Raw genomic sequence first — 19,693 nt, 5'->3', positions numbered from 1 at the left:
CGACATAAAAAAATCGTATTTTGTTTTAGAATAGTACAGTAAATATTAAGTAAAAGCTGGTTCAAATGCATAATTCTGATACGACAGAGTTCCAAAGTACTTGCTACTTAAAAGATAATTTTGAATATCAGGGAAAAAATTTACATTAAAGGTACAGTAAAGAGAATGTCTAAATGAAGATATCTGAGAAGGAGTTATTGCCCTTGTCACAATTATTCAAAGATAGAATAATAAATTGATTCATTAAATAATGAAAATATACATTTGTTAAGTTATATTACTTAACAATATTTATCATTACACGTGTTGTAAAGTATTCTTACAAAAAAAATTGTTCTATTGGGTATGAATTTAAATTAATATTAGTTTTTGCAAAAACCGATGACATCATAGGAGGATGGAAATACCTTAAGGGAGCCCTTTGTTGCAGTGAAATATTATTATGAAGTCTTGATTATTATGTGTAATTTTTATCAACCTGTAATAAAAAATTCGGGCATTGTTCTGTCGATCTGATTTTCTGTTTATCTATTTGCCTGCAAAAGAATCTCAAATCTCAAGTACTGATTATTTTGAGAAGGAGGGGAGGCTTAATTGTCCTTAGACAGTTTATTCTAACTCGTGATGGCTTCAGGATGTGTCAGTCAATATATCGAAACGTATCGATATTCAAGAATTATCGTATCGAAAAAATAACTTCACATATGTACATATATGTATTTCTTGAGAGAAGACCTTTCAGTGGATACCAACAAATTAGACCCTTTGACATTGGAGTTTGCCATACTTTTTTAAATATTAAACCCTGGCCATAACTTTTGAACAGTTAGGGCTGGGCTTTTATACTTCACATATGTAATCCTTGTGACAAGATCTTTCTTTAGGAACCAACAACGTTGACCCTTTGACTTTAACCTGGGAGTTTGACGTACATTTCAAGTGATTTTCCTTAAAAAAATAATAAATTTGTAGAATTTCTCGAATTTATCAATTGAAAATGTTTACGTCTATGATATAGAGATGGATTTTATTGATTCAGATAAATCAACAGAGAATCCCGCTTGTTCTCTCGAAAATTGCTCATGTTACCCATCCGTACAATCCGGAATTTACCGATCTCATGTTGAATTTTATACAATTTTTTTTTGGTAAACATGGGACAGAATGAATGCTTGTAACGCGACACATGTTTTAGAATAGTCCAAAATGTCAAAGAAGAAAATAAGCTTAACAAAATTGAAGGCTGACTCAAACAAACACAGGGAAAAGAAGCAGATAACGATCTCCAAGTTTTTCTCTGCGCCTCAACACCCGACACAGAACGGGACTGAGCAAGAGGACACTGACAGACAGACTGACAGTCCTGTCGTTATCATTGATGATGACTTGCCAAAGGAACAAGACAAACAGGTGATCTGGTTTTTAATACTAGAAAATATAAAGTAAGGTATAAAATGAGTCACTCAGACAGGCTGTCAATATTCATGAAGTGATGTCCTAGCTTAAATTTTCCTCATTTTCCCGCCACACACAGCTTCCATTTACCCCACCCCTCCCCACTACCACCACCATGGAAAGTGTACGTTGCAGCATACATGAATACTGTTTCTGAAGTAGTTTGTCAGGGTTTGATTGATTGTTGTTTAATAACCCTTGTAAGAATTTTTCACTCTTAATATATATTTTTCGGAGACACCACCACACACAGCTTCCATTTACTTGCTACCACCACCACGGTGGAGAGCTGCAAATTTTGTTCTAGGCCTATGCATGGCACTCACGGTCATTGAACAGTGAGGGAGCTTTTTTATGCCAGCACCTACTGAGACACGAGTTTCTGTTTATAAGGTCTCATCCAATGGACAAGTCTCCACGTCCCACAGTCGGATTTGAACTTGTGACGTCAGGATCAACTTCATATGCCGTGTCTGTAGAGCAGATGCTCTAACCACTGCACCAAGTGGGCGACATTAGGGCTTGAATAATTGATATGAAATTTTCTACAGAAAAAAATTAAAAATTTATTATAGAAATTCTGTCAAAGTGAATATAGGCCTACATGTAATTTTTTCATCCCAACTTTCCTAGATAACATTTAACATCTAAAATTAAAGTATGGTAGAGAGCAGTGGACAGCATTACAAAAATGAACAAAGAATTTTAAAAAACATTTTGAAAAAAATAATAAAAACATAGAGACTTGAGCATGTCAAGTAGGAACTGTAAGAACCATTTTATTTTTATACAGGACACAAAAGGTGGAAGAAAAAGAGCAAATAAGAGCAAAGCAGAAACTTGTGAAAATAAAAGAAAACGCTATCATCCACCGCAGCCATCTACTTCACCAAAGTCAGATAGGGCATTACAAGATTTACCTAGCACTTCCTCTTATAGATGTGGAAAAGAATCAAGCCATGGAGTTTCTGATTCTACAAAATCAAAACTGAATAAATTCCACATAGATGAGGATTCCAAGTCTCCCGCTGTTAAAGATATAAGAACTTATGTTCCAAGGCAATCATTGTTAAATACAAGTATTGATGATGAACAAATCCATAATCAAAAAAGTGTTATCAGCTGTAGTGATAATAACAGTGAAGATGAGCAACTGCCATCCACGTCAAAGAGCTCCACAGGTTTACAGAAGTTTGCTGTTGCTTCAAGAGGAAACACCCAACTTAACAAAAGAACCAAGACTAAATACACACCGTTAGAACAGCAGTTCCTAGAACTGAAGGAAAAGTACCCCGACACTTTGCTGTTTGTGGAATGTGGATACAAGTACAGGTTCTTTGGAGAGGATGCAGAGGTATGTTTAAGAATATTGTTTTTATGAGAAAAGTGTCACCATAGTTTTTTTTTCTGTATTTAATGAATGCTGCATTTAAGAATGCACAAATTTTGTTGTTTTTTTCTTTGTATTTTTATTTACATTTTGATTATTTTCCTTTTGAATTATTGTACAGAATGCTGCCGATGTCCTGAAGATATACTGCCACTTAGACCACAACTTTATGACAGCCAGCATTCCCGTCCATCGGCTGTTTGTCCACGTACGGAGACTTGTAGCTGCTGGGTATAAGGTATGTGATTATAATATTATGTATTTTAAATTCGCTAGTGTTACTGGTGTATAAATCTTTTAAAGACTTATTTCATGAAATGCTAAAATAATTCCTATTTATGTGATAAGTCTGTGTGATTTACACACCAATAAAATTCCCAAACTAAAAAATATTCCTTCCATTTACAAAATGCTTGTTTAAAACTGACACATATATGCAATTAATATTTGAATTTACCACTGACCTTCTTATATCATTTTACATCATGTTAGGTCTATCTCTTGAAGAATTATGCCATCAAAGTTGGGGGCTATTCTCAGTTTCAGTAAATGTGAATAAATGTACACAAATACGGTATTAATTAAATTTCATATCGGTTTGGGAGAAAAATTCTTCAACTGTAAATATTTCTTATTATCACTTAAGTTCTAAAGATTTTGTAAATAAGAAATAAATAAATACAGATTAATTGACTAACCCTGTTTATTTATTAACCCTGATATTCTATAGGTGGGAGTTGTGAAACAGACAGAGACAGCAGCACTTAAGGCCTGTGGAGACAATAAGAGTGGTCCATTCACCAGACAGCTTACAGCCATGTACACCAAGTCCACACTGTTTGGTCAAGATATCCTTATTACTTAGCTAATCTATAAAGCTAAACTTCCAGGAGATTGACAATGTCTGTCTATCCTGTCATCTGTCAGCTGCAGTGCTTAGATTTAAATGCTAAAACTGAATGTTGTTAACAATTCCTATAGTAGGTGAACTTGATAAATATTCCACTTAATATGAAAAAAAAATTCTGTTATAAATAACCTATATTTATTATCAATCTTTTAATAAATAGCAGGGGAGATTCATTTTTTTATTGAATATTTCACATCTTATACTGATGACAAAAGGGTTCTATTTACCTGCAATTGAAGACAGAGATTTAGAAAAGTTGCATTTCCTTATCACATCGCACATGTAGACCCACTGAACACTTCTGAGGAACTGCAAGGGGAGATAAATGCAGAGAGAAGCTGTAGCGAGTATCTCATGTGTGTGTATGATGTTCCTCAAGATAAAGTCTCAAAGCATCAAACAATAGGTATCCTTGTAAGTCAAATCAATGACAAAGTCTCAAAGCATCAAACAATAGGTATCCTTGTAAGTCAAATCAACGACAAAGTCTCAAAGCATCACACAATAGGTATCCTTGTAAGTCAAATCAACGTCTCAAAACATCAAACAATAGATATCCTTGTAAGTCAAATCAAAGTCTCAGAGCATCAAACAATAGGTATCCTTGTAAGCCAAATCAACATCTCAAAGCATCAAACAATAGAATCTATCCTTGTAAGTCAAATCAACGTCTCAAAGCATCACACAATAGGTATCCTTGTAAGTCAAATCAACGTCTCAAGGCATCAAACAATAGGTATCCTTGTAAGTCAAATCAACGTCTCAAAGCATCAAACAATAGGTATCCTTGTAAGTCAAATCAACGTCTCAAGGCATCAAACAATAGGTATCTTTGTAAGTCAAATCAACAACAAAGTTTCAAAGCATCACACAATAGGTATAGGAAATGTGTAAGAAGGAAATAACTCTTAGGACATGTGAAAATCCTTGGGGTTTGAGAGTGAAGTTATATTAAGTTCTGGATGTGATATTTTGTAACTTTTAACGTGTATACCTTGATATATTTTTTATATTTGTTTAGCAGGTTTTTGTAAGAAGATAAAATATAAATTAGATACAATGTATGTAAAGAAAAATACAGTGTTCTTAAAATCCATTTCGTAAACATCAGTTGAGAAACATTGTGTTCCTATAAAATAAATTCAAGCACTCTATATAAGTACATATTTGACCACATTTTTCAGGCGGTGCAGCCCTCAACAGGCGACGTTATCTATGACAGCTTTGATGACTCAGATCTTAGAAGTCAGCTGGAGACGAGAATTCTTCACATTCAACCAGTGGAGTTATTAACCAGTAGAACGCTGTCTGATGCAACCCAAAAACTGTTATCTGATATTGCAGCTTTAAGGTAGAGAACTCAAGGAGACTTTTTGTGGGGTTTGTTGGGGGAGATTTATTCATGCATGTACTGGTACATTGAATAATTTTATTGGGGGGATTTCAAAGTTAGAAAATTAGATACTTCTAAATGGGGTGATCAATGACAAAAAATTCAATCTGCATTTGTTGCAATTGTGTCCTAATTATTCCTACATCAAGAAATGGTCTCTATATGCAGTATTCATGAAAGGATTTGTCATGGATTATCTATGCATTTATATATGAAACATTAACTTGTGATGTGCTTTAAATTACATTTCTATAGATAGCATAAAGTTTTCTAAATAAACCACTTTATGATCAAGACATATGTTTTTATACCTTTGCTATACATTCCACAAAAGGAATAAATTCTCAGAATAATAATGTAATACACTATGGAACACATTTTACTATAATTTATTTCACTGTTAGAAAATTGCTGGATATAAGATATCTTACTGTATCTGTAGGTCTACAGATGATGACAGTCTGAGACAGGAACTGTGTGATGATGAGGTGTTTGAATTTAGATCAGCCTTTACAGCAGTGTCTGAGTTCTACAAGGCACATGGGAAAGGTATCCATCGACCTGAATTACAAGTACAAACATGTTACATTGGCTGTTTGTCATATTTGTTTTGTAGAGTCCTCTTCAGAATACCTTTTGGTTTTTCAGCCTTTTGTATGTGTTTTTGTAGAGCCCTCTGTTGTGTACGTCGTATTTGTATTGTAGAGTCATCTTCAGAATACATTTTAGATATTCAGCCTATTGTATGTGTTTTTGTAGACCCCTCTGTTGTGCAGTCCGTGATCAATCTCCCCCCTCCCATCATCAGCTGTTTAGCTGCTGTGTTGAAATACTTGAAAGACTTTGGACTTCAAAAAGCCCTACAGGACTCAAGGTAAATGTAGATTTTTTTAGAAAAAAAAGTTTTAAAATTTTTTTGTGAGTAAGTAAATGACATAAATGAACCAGATCAACATTTTTGATAGATTTACATGTATGTTATTTTAAACTCTAAAATCTAGAGTCAAGTTTACGCATTATATATTTTTTATCTTTATCAAATATATGTCATGTTTCCTTGTGTACCAAAATAAATAAAAGAATTATTGAACTTTTCAGCAATTTCACACAGTTTTCAGAAAAGTTGAAGCATCTCCACTTGCCTGGAAACACTGTGAGAAATCTGGAACTGTTTTGTAACCAGAATGATGGCAAGGAGAGGAACTCTCTGTACTGGCTGATGAACCAGACCGTGACGAAGTTTGGAGGCCGGAAACTCAAGGCCTGGCTTACCCATCCTCTTATGGACATCAAGTAGGAATGTCCCATTAATTTCAAATTTATAAAGAAAGATATTAAATGCAGACACTTCACTATAGAATCTAATAAGTTGATAGAATAAGTTTTTTGAACTTTTTTTATTTTCAGAGAAATTTTACAGAGACAGGAAGCAATAAATGGAATTTTAGACAATATGAACTCCAGTGTTCTTGGTAAATTTCGGAGCATTCTTGGAAAATCACCTGACCTGGAAAGAGGGTTGTGCTCAATATTTTATGAAAAGGTACAATTTCTTTGTTTGCTAACTAAGGATACATGACGAAATTACCAAACACACGTGTACATTGATATCTATTATTTTGCAGAGCAGTGTCCAGGAATTCTACTCTGTGACCAGATCCCTGTCCGCAGTGGTGAGTGAAGTCGAGGGAGTTAAGAAATGGCTGACTGACAATTTAAACTGTTCCTTACTGCAGCAGATATTTAATGATATTCCTGATCTCCTCTCTGACATCACACAGTTTAAGGAATCACTTAATGAAACTGCTGTAAAGTAAGCTAAATTATTATCATTTCTCACATCTTTCTATTTATAGATTCAGAGTAAAATTTTAAGAAGTCTTATACAGATAAAAAAAATAATGTGTTTGGGATATCAAAGGATTCTTCGGTTTAATTTTTGGATTAGATTCAAGCATTGTTTTGTTTAGTTATGAATATGATGTTTGACAGAGTGCAAAAGATCAATATCTATTATTATTTCATCTACCAGTACCATAGATTGGTTAGAACAACATCTTCAGTTCAGAAGCATAAATATGTGAAATTTTAAATTCATTTAAAATTTCTTTTTTCATTAAAGGCTCCTATAAAAGTTAAACAGAAACTATTTTTGTAGGGCTAATGACAAAACCAAAATTTTTGTAAATGAACAAGATTTCCCAGACATTGGAAGGAGAAAGAATCAAATTGAGGCAGTAAGGAGAGAAATTTTGGATCATCGACGAGAAATCCGCCTTGTGCTGCATCAGCCTTCCCTAGACTATGTCACAGTAATGGGTATAGAGGTTAGACTTCTAATTTTCTACTATAAATCATTAACAAAGAATCATTTTACTGTGTCAAGTAATATATAAATCTTCTAATGGGCCTCTCGTCATTAAAGCAAGTACAAAGTGTGATGTATTTTGGAGACTGACATTTCCTGTGTTATATTGTAGTACCTGATAGAAGTCAGGAATGCCCACATTAATTTGGTCCCCAATGGCTGGGTCAGGATCAGCAGGTAGCATTACACCATTGTCAGATGACTATGTAACATAATTATACAGTTGCCTTTGTAAGATGTCTGTAATACATAATTGTACAGTTGTCTTTATATGTAACAAAATATAGAAATTAAATTGTTATACATGAAGTATGACCTGCTTTTTCATGCTGAGCTTAATTAAAATTTTGCATTTAAATTTACATCTTTATGATGGAATATACACGTGTACTTTGTAAAACAGTATATATATAGTTTGAAAATTATTTTATTTTAGATTTGAACTGTATGTGATCACCAATAATTTTTGTATTCAAAGAATGGAATTTTATAAATACAGGTACAAATAACCATATAACTATCTAAGTTACATGTATTTGATAACTGATATCTAACTTATTTCTACAGCACAAAAACTGTGACCCGCTTTCACTCTCCATTTATTGAGGCCAAAGTCAGGGAGCTGAGTCAGCTACAGGAACAACTGGTGTTAGACTCACAGGCAGCATGGGTGTCCTTCCTACGGTAAGAATAGTCTACACATAGCAGGCAGCGGTTTTAAGTAAAGTCACAATTTCAATTGATGGAAGAAGATTTGAATGATTATATAGCATCTTTTAGTTATGATATATCATATAACATTAAGCGTATTTAATCAGAAGTGATATGTGTAAGATTAAGTTTAAAAAATGTGTTATAATGTGTTTAAAATTTATAGCCAATTTAATGAGGGATTTAGAAGATATAAAACAGCTGTGGATCACCTAGCTACATTTGACTGCTTGTTTTCTTTGGCATTTGTTGCCAAGCATCAGGCCTTCTGTAGGTATGGTTACTTAAAAGTATACATTTGTACATGTAGCTGGTTTTGAAATGGTTGTGTGTAAATGTTAAAATATGCAGGAATGTAATGTGAGCCTCAAGACAGTCATTGAGTCAATATATAAGCACTATTTAGTATTAAAAAACTAGGGGTCAGTTAGCACTTTATGCTCTATTCACAGGCCAGACATACGTGCAGATGATGTTTGTATAGAAATAAAGCATGGCAGACACCCTATAATTCAGCATTTAATTGGAGAGGGTGGACAGTATGTAGCCAATGATACAAATCTGAAGGTAAGTGGGATTGTCCAAAAAAATAACCAACAAAAAATGCTAGACAATGTAGAACCAAGGAAAGTTACCATTATAATGTTGTTCAGCATGATAAATGGTGTAGTATGGATTCCATGAGATTTACCTATAGAGAGATTCTGTTGCAGGGTTCATCAGAGAGAGTGATGATTATTACTGGGCCAAACATGGGGGGTAAGAGCTCCTTCATCAAACAGGTAGCCATTATATGTATCCTGGCCCAGATAGGCTCCTATGTTCCAGCCGATTCTGCTAGAATAGGCATTCTGGATGCCATATTTACAAGGTCGGTTAAAAAAATAATAAATACTACAAATTATAACCTCTTTATTTGAGTAACTTGCAAGAAATCTTTTTCCTGCAGTCATACCCATGACACTTCATTACCTATAGTTTGATCTTGCTTTGTACATTATCCAGGATGGGAGCAGCTGATGAGATCTTCAGTGGTAGAAGCACTTTTATGGTAGAGCTCCAGGAAACCTCCGATATCCTTTCGCAAGCTACCTCACGTTCGCTGGTTATTCTGGACGAACTTGGACGGGGAACCAGTACACACGATGGTGTTGCTATTGCCTACGCCACCCTAGACTACTTTATCTCAAAGGTTATTGTAAAGCAGAACATTTTGTTCACTAAATTTCACTTTTAACATTATTAAATGGTTAAATTCATGGTTTTATAGAATTGTATCTCATTTTGTTGGTACTTGTACATGTATGGATGTGTATTTGCTTTATGTTGAATTTCATTTACAAAGACATTTTAAGATATAACGTTTCTTTTTTTAAAAATCAAATACAGGTTCAGTGCCAAACACTATTTGTGACACATTATCCAATTCTGGCAGAGTTTGAAAAATTGTACCCTCAGAATGTTGGCAATTTTCACATGGGATTTATTGTACATGAAGATAATGAAACAGGTATACCAGATATAAAACATTAGACTGGTTTCTTATCGAATGAATTTGAATATTTTCACTTCATATTTGCAAACAAGTTCACCCCATTATAAATGTGCCCAGACAAAGTTGCATTTAATTAAGTGATGTCGCTGTCTTCTCGGAATATTTGCTCTGTCTGAAATTTGCGCACTTTGGACGGGTGCATTTGAAGGGTTGAAAATTTCCTTTCATTCAGTAATAATCTACATGTATATATTGTATACAGGGAAATTTTCGCCCCATTTGGCCCTAACCTTCGTTGGGTGAATTAAAACAGGGCGAATTCAAAGAATGCAGTATAATTTCTTAAACAAAACTGTGATTGGGCGAATTTAAGATGGGACAAAATTGTTTGCACATGTGAAAGGGCGAAAATAAAGAGAAACAAATTAACCATGTATACATTATTTTTTGTTGTTTGTAAACAATTTCCAGATGGTGAAGACAAACAAACAATAACTTTTCTTTACCAACTGGCAAGAGGGATGGCAGCCAGAAGCTATGGTTTAAATGTTGCTCGACTCGCTGGAATACCTCACAATATTATAAAAGCTGCAGCTCGGCTGTCATCACAGCTGGAGGAGAAAATCCAGAAAAGAAGGTGAGGTCCTTTACAAATACAGCTTTTAACTTGCTTGTGAATGGCGATTTTCTTTATGAATCCAGCAATCCTCTAGTTTAAAAATAGGAATTGGATTACTAGATGTTTAGAGATCACATTCATGTACAGTAATTATGGCAGTATTAGCATTTGCTTTGAAGGCCCCCCCCCCCCCCCCCCCCCCCCCCCCCCCCGAAGTTTCAATATTTATTTTCGTCTAATCTTTTTACAAAGTACATTTATATATATCTTAGATTTCTTCTTTAAAATATCGAAATATCCTGTTGTTTTTGGGTAATAAATATTAATCATTTTTGTAGATTAGAACTGGAGGCCTTTCAGAAAATTATGTTGGCAGCTGATGATGATGAACTACTTCAGTGTACAAAGACATTTTTGAAATCAAATTCTGGACAGAGTGATTTACCAGAATGAATTTTCATAATGTTGCATGAACAAAAATAAAATATGAAAGCAAATGTGTACATGTATTTCCATTCAGTATTTTTCCCTGAAGTTGAAGTTCTGTTGACATAGGATGATTGACACATTGCTAACTAAAAGTATAAGGAAGTTCTTATAACAAAAATATTGAATTCTTTAAAATAGATATAAATTACTGAATGATGTGATTTATCCCCCCTCCTTACAAAACCCAACCATTAAGTGGGTTAGTTCTATTGCTGCATATTCATTGGTTCCTTTTACAACTTTGTCCATTTGGAAGTTTACTGTAAAGTTTACACCATGTTTTAATGTTTACAAACACAGCATCCATTTCTCCTGCTACAGGATGTTTTATTGTAGAGTGTAGGAAAAAACCTCCCACATCCTCAAAAAACTGTTTTAAATGTTTGAGCTTCTCGGCTGTTTTGATGGAATCCACATAATTCCTGCTTTTGATTAAGTACTCTATTGTCCACACATCCACTCTGACTTTCCCTGAAATTAAATCATCTTTAATGGACTCTAATACTAAGAGCTCGGCTCCCTCTACATCAAGTGAGAAGTAATCTATGTGATGTATTCCAATTTTGTCCAACACAGCTCTCAATCGGTAACACTGCACTTTGATAACTTCAGGGTTACTTAGCAGGTTTTCATGCTTCTCTAGATCTTTCAATGCTCCAAATACATCGTCTTTTACAAAGTCTACATTTTTCTGATTATTTGAGATACAACCACACAGTCTCCATGCATGTCGCATATGGCTGTCAATTTGACGACAAAGGTCTGGGTTCGCCTCTATCAGCAAACCAAGCCAGTGGTGTTGGCGCTCTAACCATAGAGTGTTCGACAAGTGCTTGCCATCGAACGCTCCCATCTCTATGTAAAATCCGTTTTCTTTAGGAAGTATATTATACACCATCTCGTCCTGTCCCGCCTGGGAATATTTGACGTCAGGGTTGTCCTGTTCTTTAATGGGATGCGGGGAGAGTAAATTTTCATCGATGCGGTCTTTAAGATTGAGGTAGTAAATAATATACACTACTACTGATATCACAGCCACAAAGAGGAACAAACGTTTGTTTTTCCTTATCCAGTCCCTACAACTGAAAAAATACTGCATTTAATTACCTGAAACTGTAAGAAATTTATTACTCTCAATGACATATGCATCATATCTACCTTAGAATATATGCCCTGTCAGCTCATGTAGCCGTTCCTTCTCTTATTATTATATACAAATGTTAGCAATGTACTTTCTCTTTGCCCCATGAGAACCCTCAATTGGTCAATAAACAAATTGTATTGAAAATTATTTTAAACAAAACTCGCTTTAAAAAAATGAAATTTAAGGGGACGACCATTTGTTTCTGAAGGGGGGGGTCAGATTTTGGAAATAAATAATCTGTCCTTGAAAATGTTGAAAATAAATAATCTGTCCTCGATTGGCAAGGAAATGGTTAATCTGTCCCCTTCCCCCCCCCCCCCCCCCACCACGAATTAGAGTTGTGGACTTCGATGTTTTCTAGTTTTCTTTCTTTTTTTTTTTTTTGGCTTCGACTTTTTCAGTGAAGAAGAAAATAAATAATCTGTCCTTGATCTTATTGGAAATAAATAATATGTCCTTTACCAACATGAAAATATGTAATCTGACTCGAAAAAAACTGCCCTTACCCCTCTCCCCTCACAATCAAATGGTCGTCCCCTAAACAAACGACATACATTTTACAGAGCTTTTGTGTCTCATGAATCTCTTCCTAAGCAAGTATACTGGACTCTTCATTTTACCTGAGGTTCATGATTTCTAGCAGCACATAGGTCATTTTTTATTACTTTAAAACAGGTCTGATAATTCTAGGGGAAGGGGGATAGAATCCCTGACCACTTTCTAGATCTGTGTACGTTTCAGACCATACCCCCCCCCCCCCGCCGTTCTCTAGATCCATGCAAAGTGTTTGCAGAATTAATGCAATGATTTCAAAGAGGTCATGGGCAGGGAACCTGTTTTCAGTTTTCTGCGATATATGATGGTTTTTGCGCATCGTACTGAAAATTTTCAAAAATGGTCAACGTAGCCTAAAAACTATCAAACATTCAAAACATTTCCTACCTAAAGCCTGGCGATGCCCTCATTGTAAAACACAGGTGTGTTCACGTTGTTCATTTTATTTTCATAATGGATTTCCGTTAGACCCGATAAGCTACTTTTAAATTAAGAAGTCGTATTTAAGTCTTATTGCTAAAGCAGGTTCTTTAAAGGTATGTTCTTAAAAACGTCCAGGATAACAACAGTACGATCCGGCATTTGGACCAATTTTAATTTTATATGTTGATTCACAAAATCATGAATTTCGGAGGCTCGCAAGAAACAATATATTTAAACGCAGTTTTCATTCATAATTATGCCCCCCCCCCCCCAAATTTCAAGATCATATCCAGTAAAATAAAGTAAGTAAATACGGATAAATTATCATAATTATAAATATATAAACATGTACAAATTATCCGTTAAAATTAGTGTCTTTGTATTTAACAGCCAAATGTATTGCATGAAATAAAAATATTTCCATATTACATGTAGGTATCTGTTCATTTAATTTATAAAAAATTCTTTGAAAATTATGGATTGATAATGTATCTTTCAGAAGTTCTCGTTTAGCTTTCACAATAAAATTTTATGACTTAAGATTCCATTAATTTTGTGGATTAAACAACCGCAGTCAAATTCATTTATACATTTAAGGGGACCGACTATAGTTTTATTGTGTGCAAACTACAATAGCGAAACTCTTCATTTTTATACCATATATAACTTACATTATTTTCAGTGTACATGCAAAGTTTGGGGGAAATCTACCGTCCAGGTATTTTTGAGGGACCGTCTCAAAATACAGGTACATTTACTATAGGATTATATAGGAAAATGCCAAATTTTAGCACTTTAAAGCAAATTATACAAATACTACAATAGACATTTTGTTCAAACTATGATATTTGATGAGTAATACTATATTTTACAATATATGTAAGAAACACAAAATTCTACCGTCTTGTTACCAGAGGGGGCATCTCAAAATGCAAAAAAATTTGCAAATTTTACTATTTTTATAGAGTACTACAAAATATGACGTACACAATGGATTCACATAAAAACATAATAAAAATATTGGAGATATTCTCAAATTTCTATGTTTTAAATTTCAAAAGCGTATGTTTGTTACTTTTTCTTAAATAATATTTTTATTACTCTTTTCTTTAAGAGCTACAGATTATCATAACGTCAAAAACACACTGCAACGACGTCAACCTACCTATCAATTGCAAAATCGGTTAAAAAATCAGTTATATCAAATTTTGTTACATTTTTATACCTATAATTTCTTAATTTTGTTTAATTTTAATAATTAAGCGAAAAAAGTTCCATTAAAACAGTAAATACGCTTCGTTTTACTATGATGTGCGAAATATTGCGCAATGAAAACTATAGTCGACCCCCTTAAATATAAATTTAAACGAGGTTGTTAAAATCCCTGGATCATCGATTTATCTGTCAGTTGCCTGCCTCGGTTTAAGATTGATTGTTGTTGGCCGTATTTACCTTACGCTTGCATTCAAATATGATACTCAGTACATGCAAATATGGCAGACTCTGTGGTATCTTTTATTCCGATTTCACTGGGATACAATTAGTCAATGGGGGTATCTATTGTTTATTTATATTATAACCGTCGATATGTCTGAATCTTGAGTTAAATGACACAGCAAATTAAGTTTATATTTTATCCATCTCACAACCCTTTTTAGAGGTCTCTACAAGTGATACACACGCTTGATTAAAATTATTTGTTAGATTGCTGAAAATTCACTTCAAGCGAGTTCATTCCCTGTAGAGACAACTATAAATGGTTGGGAGGTGGATAAAATATACATACTGGCTACAGAATGTGTCTTAGGGAGTAAAAGGTAGTTGATTGACCAATGCTAGAAAGTAGAGAAATTCTCCCTAAAAGTGCGCAAAATATATTGCGCCGTAAATTGCACCTTTTTTTGCATTACGTGATCTGTAGCGTCATGGTCAAAGACAAATATATAAAAACCATAACGCTACAGATCCGCAGCTAAGTTTAAGTATAATTTCTCAAACAGAAGGGTAAATTTAAAACAGGGCAACACATTTTGCGAGTAGAAAGGCCCCAAATACTGAAAATAACCCTGTATGCGAACTTCAGTAAATGGCCGAAGCCAGGCCTAGAGGCAAATGTATAAGCCAATTGCAGAGAGCGCCAAACTATATTTTTAGGTCACCTGAGTAAACTCAGGTGACCTATTGCTATCCGTTTTCGTCCGTCGTCGTTCGTCGTGCGTTAACATTTGAACATTTTCAGCTTCTTCTCTGCAACCACTGAACCAATTTCAACCAAATTTGGCACAAAGCATCTATGGGTGAAGGGGAACAAAAATTATGAATTTCATGCCCCCCCCCCCCCCCCCCCCGGGCCTGAAGGGTGGGGCCAAAACCACTAAAATTAGTGCAATCTTTAAAAATCTTCTTCTTTACTTCTGGAATCAAGCAGTCAAACTGTTTGCATGATTGTAATCAGCATTAAGTTCTCTACCAAAATTGTGAAATTCATGGCCCCAGGGTCAGGGATTCTAGTGCTAGGGCGGGGCTCTATTGATTATATAGTGAAAATGAATTATTTCTTTAAAAATCTTCTTCTCTACTCCTGGGTATCAAATAAACTAAGTAAGTACATAGTTATGATGAGCAAGAGTGCCTCTACCAAAATTGTGAATTTTATGGCCCCAGGGTCAAGGGTTCTGGTGTTAGGGCGGGGCTCCATTGAATATATAGTGAAAATACATTAATTCTTTGAAAATCTTCTTCTCTGCTCCTGAGTATTAAATAAACTAACTTAGTACATAGTTATGATGAGCAAGAGTGCCTCTTCTAAAGTTGTGAATTTTAGGGTCCCAGCGTCAGGGGTTCTGGTGTTAGGGTGCGGCTCTATTGATTAGGTACATGTATATAGTGGAAATGCATTAATTCTTTGAAAATCTTTTTCTGTGCTCCTTGGTATTAAATAAACTAACTAAGTACATAGTTATGATGAGCAAGAGTGCCTCTTCTAAAATTTTGAATTTCATGGCCCCAGGGTCAGGGGGTTCTGGTGCTAGGGCAGGGCTCTATTGATTATATAGTGAAAATGCATGAATTCTTCAAAAATCTTCTTCTCTGCTTCTGGGTACTAAATAAACAAACTAAGTACATAGTTATGATGAGCAAGAGTGCCTCTTCTAAAATTGTGAATTTTATGGTCCCAGGGTCAGGGGGTTCTGGTGTTAGGGTGGGGCTCTTTTGATTATATAGTGAAAATGCATTAATTCTTTGAAAATCTTTTTCTGTGCTCCTACGTATTAAATAAACTAAGTACATAGTATGGCACGCCGATTGGTTCAAAATTATTTTCTGCACAACGATCACGATTTTATACACGAGCTAGAAGAAAAATATACACGAGTAAAATAAAAATGCACGTATCGGTAAAAATTGCACATAGTTTAAAAGATTTTTACACAAACATAACGAAAAATACACGAATCCGAAATTTTTTACACGATTAAAGGGTTTAATATGCACAAACAAAAATCGAAAATTGCACGAGCAGAGGAAACTAAAAATTACACAAACAATTTTACTGCGCATACAGCTGCGCATATCATTACTATGCACATAGAATATTGTTTTGAACATATTTTATTGTCAAGCAAAAGGATAAGAAACAAGTTCTAACAACTTACTAGTTCTTCTCCTTAAAAAACACATAATAATTGTCATGCAAAATAGAAACAAAAACGTGTACAAATAAGATTCAATAATATATCTAGCTAAATCTACAGGATTCATTTATAAATTTATGAACAGCGGCAAAAATGTCACTGTTTACTTCGATTGAGAGATTTTCATTGCCCCATAGCAGTAGGTGTACATCTATGATGTTTAAATCAAGTCGAAAAAGATAGTCAAAAAGATTACTTCGAGCATTACAGTATTTTTTACAAACAAAGAAAAAATGATAGGCATCTTCGTGTTTACCACAAGAGCAGTAGGGATTATCAATAATATTACGTTTGAATAAGTCTTGGTTCAAAACACATGCAGTTATGCCTTAATTTAGTATGAATAATGTTGGTAATACGTTTACCAAACAAAAAATATGATGGTGCTTTAGGATTATTATCACTTATATTCTTACGAAAAGAATTGACTGAGATGGCTTCCCTTGTATCTTTATTCAGTAAATTCCATTTTTTAACTGCATCAGGTACAAAAGATTTGTTAAATATTTCTAACCTGCCCCTTGGGATAGTTAATTGATCCTTATTTCGTGTATTGTATCTTGATGTGTGTTCTCGTTTCTTTGGGACTATGTCTTGTATATATTCCGGTACATTACAATTATTAATTTTGAACATTGTAATCATTTTAGATTGGTAACGACGGTTTTTCAAAGGTACCCATCCTGTTTCAAAATAGAGTGATTCTCTTGAAGCTAATATAGGAAGACCAGTAACTATTCTAGCAGCCATTAATTGTACTTTTTCAAGTTTTTCTACATCAGATAAAGAGCAACCATCCCAGACAATTGAAGCATATTCAAGTGTAGGTCTTACAAATGTTGTATACAAAAGAGAAAGATTTTTCCTACCGATTGAAAATTTCAACTTCTTCAATAACCCCAATTTCTTATAAGCATTATTAACAATACCATCTATATATTCAGACCAGTTGAGATTTTGTGACAATAATATACCCAAATGGCGATGCGCCGATACAAACTCCAGTGCATTACCTTGAAAATACAAGTTAGGTAAAACAGGTCTATGTTTTAAAGAAAAAAATACAACCTTTGTTTTTGCTGGATTGAATCTTAAAAGCCATGTACTCGACCATTTGTCTAAAACATCAAGATCGTGGTTTAACCTGTATTCAATATCTAGTACATTATATGATGCATGTTGCAGTGAATTGTCATCAGCAAATAATCTACACATTGTAAGCATATTTTCAGCAACATCATTAATATATATCAAAAATAAAAGAGGACCTAGAACTGAGCCTTGAGGCACACCTGCATATATATTGAGGTTGGATGATAGCAGATCTTTATACATAACTTTTTGTGATCTATTTCTCAAGTAACTTGTAAACCACAGTAAAAGATCACCAGATATTCCGTACGTTTGTAATTTGAAAAGAAGACCCTTGTGCCATACTCTGTCGAATGCTTTAGATAGATCGCAAAAAACCATACAACACGATTTGCCTTCGTCTATACTTTGCACAATGCTATGATAAGTTTCTAGAAGTTGGTACACTGTAGAGTGACCAGGTAAAAAACCCGCCTGATATCGATAAAATAAATTATTATAATGAAAATAATTATACACGTGTTTGAAAATAATTCTCTCCATAATTTTGCTAACGCAGCTTAACAACGACACAGGCCTATAGTTAGACACTAAAGACGGATCATCCTTTTTAAAGAGAGGTAATACATGAGCTACTTTCCACATGGACGGGAAAACATTCTCTGACAGTGATTTATTAAATAACATAGTCAATGGTTTTGAAACAGTAGAAACAGTATTTTTAAGCATTTTGTGACTGATGCAGTCGGGACCTGTGGCTTTATTAACAGGAATTATTGAAATAATGTCAACTACCTCTTGTTCATTAATTATGATATTACTAAGATTATCACTACATGAAGAGTAGATTTGTGGTAGACTATGGTTTTTATCATCAATACACGAGATGGATGAAAAATAACTGTTGAGTGCTTCAATTTTATCTTGATCAGAAAACGCTAAGCTATTTTTCCCATTATCGGTAGTAATTTGTAATGGAGGGATATCATTGGATGATTTAACATTAAATGCGTCCTTCATTAGTTTCCAATATAATTTGTTGTTGTTTTTGTTTGCGTCTACTAGGTGCATTTCTATATTGTCATAGTAATTAGCTATAGCGTATTTTTTCATGTTATTGAACGTATTCCGAACTTTTTTGAATTCAGCCCAATCCGAATCTTTCTTCGTTCTTAGTGCTTTATTTCGTAATCTATTTCTAAGTCTCAGAGTTTTACGCAGAATGGAGTCCATTCAAGGTTTATCTCGTGGACGAATAGTAATTGTTTTTTCACAGAAAGATTGTCTAACACAAGAGAGAAATTTGTTTGAAAAATTGTCAGTAGCCGCGTCTATATTGTCGGCATCATTGATATATTGTCTTCCCACAAATTTTTATTAAAATAGAAAATTAGGTGTTATGGAGTATTCAGTAGAGTGAAGAGATGAGATTGCCATTTGATGTAGCTCTCGAACCCAAGGACAATCTTAACAGAGTTGCAAAAGAGCACATTCATGACTTCATAGATCGCTTAAAGGTCACAAATGAAATAGTACAGAACAATATTCAGTGGCATCAACAACAAAATAAAGAGCGCCATGATCTTAGAGTCAAACTCCCAGACTTTAAGCTTTATGACAAGGTTTTGATAAAGGTCAACAAGGTACCCAAAGGTCTTTCAAGCAAATTGTACGACAAAGCTGATGGTCCTTATCGCATTATTGAATTAGGGCCAACCTTCACTTACAAACTTGAACGGTGCAGTGACAATAAGGTGAGTTCATCATTCATGAATGCTACAAATCTCAAACTTTATCATGACCCTGACATAGACAGAGCACACTTACAAAATGATGCACAAAATCAACAAGTCACACCTGATCCATCACAAGACACAACAATTCAAAATCAGGATCCACAGCACACTCATGCGCATCATGAACAAGCAAATGCAGACAATCACGACCCACAGAA

General features: G+C 34.3%; 3 protein-coding genes across 3 annotated transcripts in view; 2 read left to right on the top strand and 1 right to left on the bottom strand.

Moving 5' to 3' along the window:
- LOC134238092 (uncharacterized) overlaps positions 1-19,693 on the top strand; it is a 381,131-nt gene that overhangs the window by 353,542 nt on the left and 7,896 nt on the right. The window lies entirely within an intron of this gene.
- Positions 1,191-10,838, top strand: LOC134238089 (DNA mismatch repair protein Msh3-like). Its single transcript, XM_062720215.1, has 21 exons — positions 1,191-1,410; positions 2,249-2,809; positions 2,967-3,083; positions 3,576-3,695; positions 4,038-4,169; positions 4,940-5,106; positions 5,591-5,697; positions 5,908-6,022; positions 6,247-6,441; positions 6,556-6,691; positions 6,774-6,961; positions 7,307-7,475; positions 7,629-7,693; positions 8,084-8,200; positions 8,394-8,501; positions 8,680-8,794; positions 8,941-9,098; positions 9,233-9,419; positions 9,617-9,737; positions 10,194-10,359; positions 10,680-10,838. The coding sequence occupies exons 1-21, from the start codon at positions 1,207-1,209 to the stop codon at positions 10,792-10,794; spliced, it is 3,363 nt and encodes a 1,120-aa protein (XP_062576199.1). The 5' UTR covers positions 1,191-1,206; the 3' UTR covers positions 10,795-10,838.
- LOC134238098 (uncharacterized) lies at positions 11,011-13,066 on the bottom strand. Its single transcript, XM_062720223.1, has 2 exons — positions 12,917-13,066; positions 11,011-11,912 (listed from the first exon to the last, which is right to left on the bottom strand). Exons 1-2 carry the CDS (start codon positions 12,937-12,939, stop codon positions 11,051-11,053), a joined length of 885 nt encoding a protein of 294 aa, XP_062576207.1. The 5' UTR covers positions 12,940-13,066; the 3' UTR covers positions 11,011-11,050.

Source organism: Saccostrea cucullata, unplaced genomic scaffold (genome assembly GCF_032062105.1).
Source record: "Saccostrea cucullata isolate Sc308-1 unplaced genomic scaffold, CSIRO_AGI_Scuc_v1 ctg568, whole genome shotgun sequence".
Taxonomy (NCBI): Eukaryota; Metazoa; Mollusca; class Bivalvia; order Ostreida; family Ostreidae; genus Saccostrea; species Saccostrea cuccullata.
Note: the sequence above shows the minus strand (reverse complement) of the source record. Positions and strands in the feature narration are given on the sequence as shown.

Coding starts and splice junctions, on each gene's coding strand:
- LOC134238089 (XM_062720215.1), top strand. CDS start 1,207: ATGTCAAAGAAGAAAATAAGCTTAACAAAATTGAAGGCTGACTCAAAC. Junction 1,411..2,248: donor CAAAGGAACAAGACAAACAG/GTGATCTGGTTT, acceptor ATTTTTATACAG/GACACAAAAGGTGGAAGAAA. Junction 9,099..9,232: donor CTGGATGCCATATTTACAAG/GTCGGTTAAAAA, acceptor TACATTATCCAG/GATGGGAGCAGCTGATGAGA.
- LOC134238098 (XM_062720223.1), bottom strand. CDS start 12,939: ATGAGGGCATCGCCAGGCTTTAG. Junction 11,913..12,916: donor AGGGCATCGCCAGGCTTTAG/GTAGGAAATGTT, acceptor GTATTTTTTCAG/TTGTAGGGACTGGATAAGGA.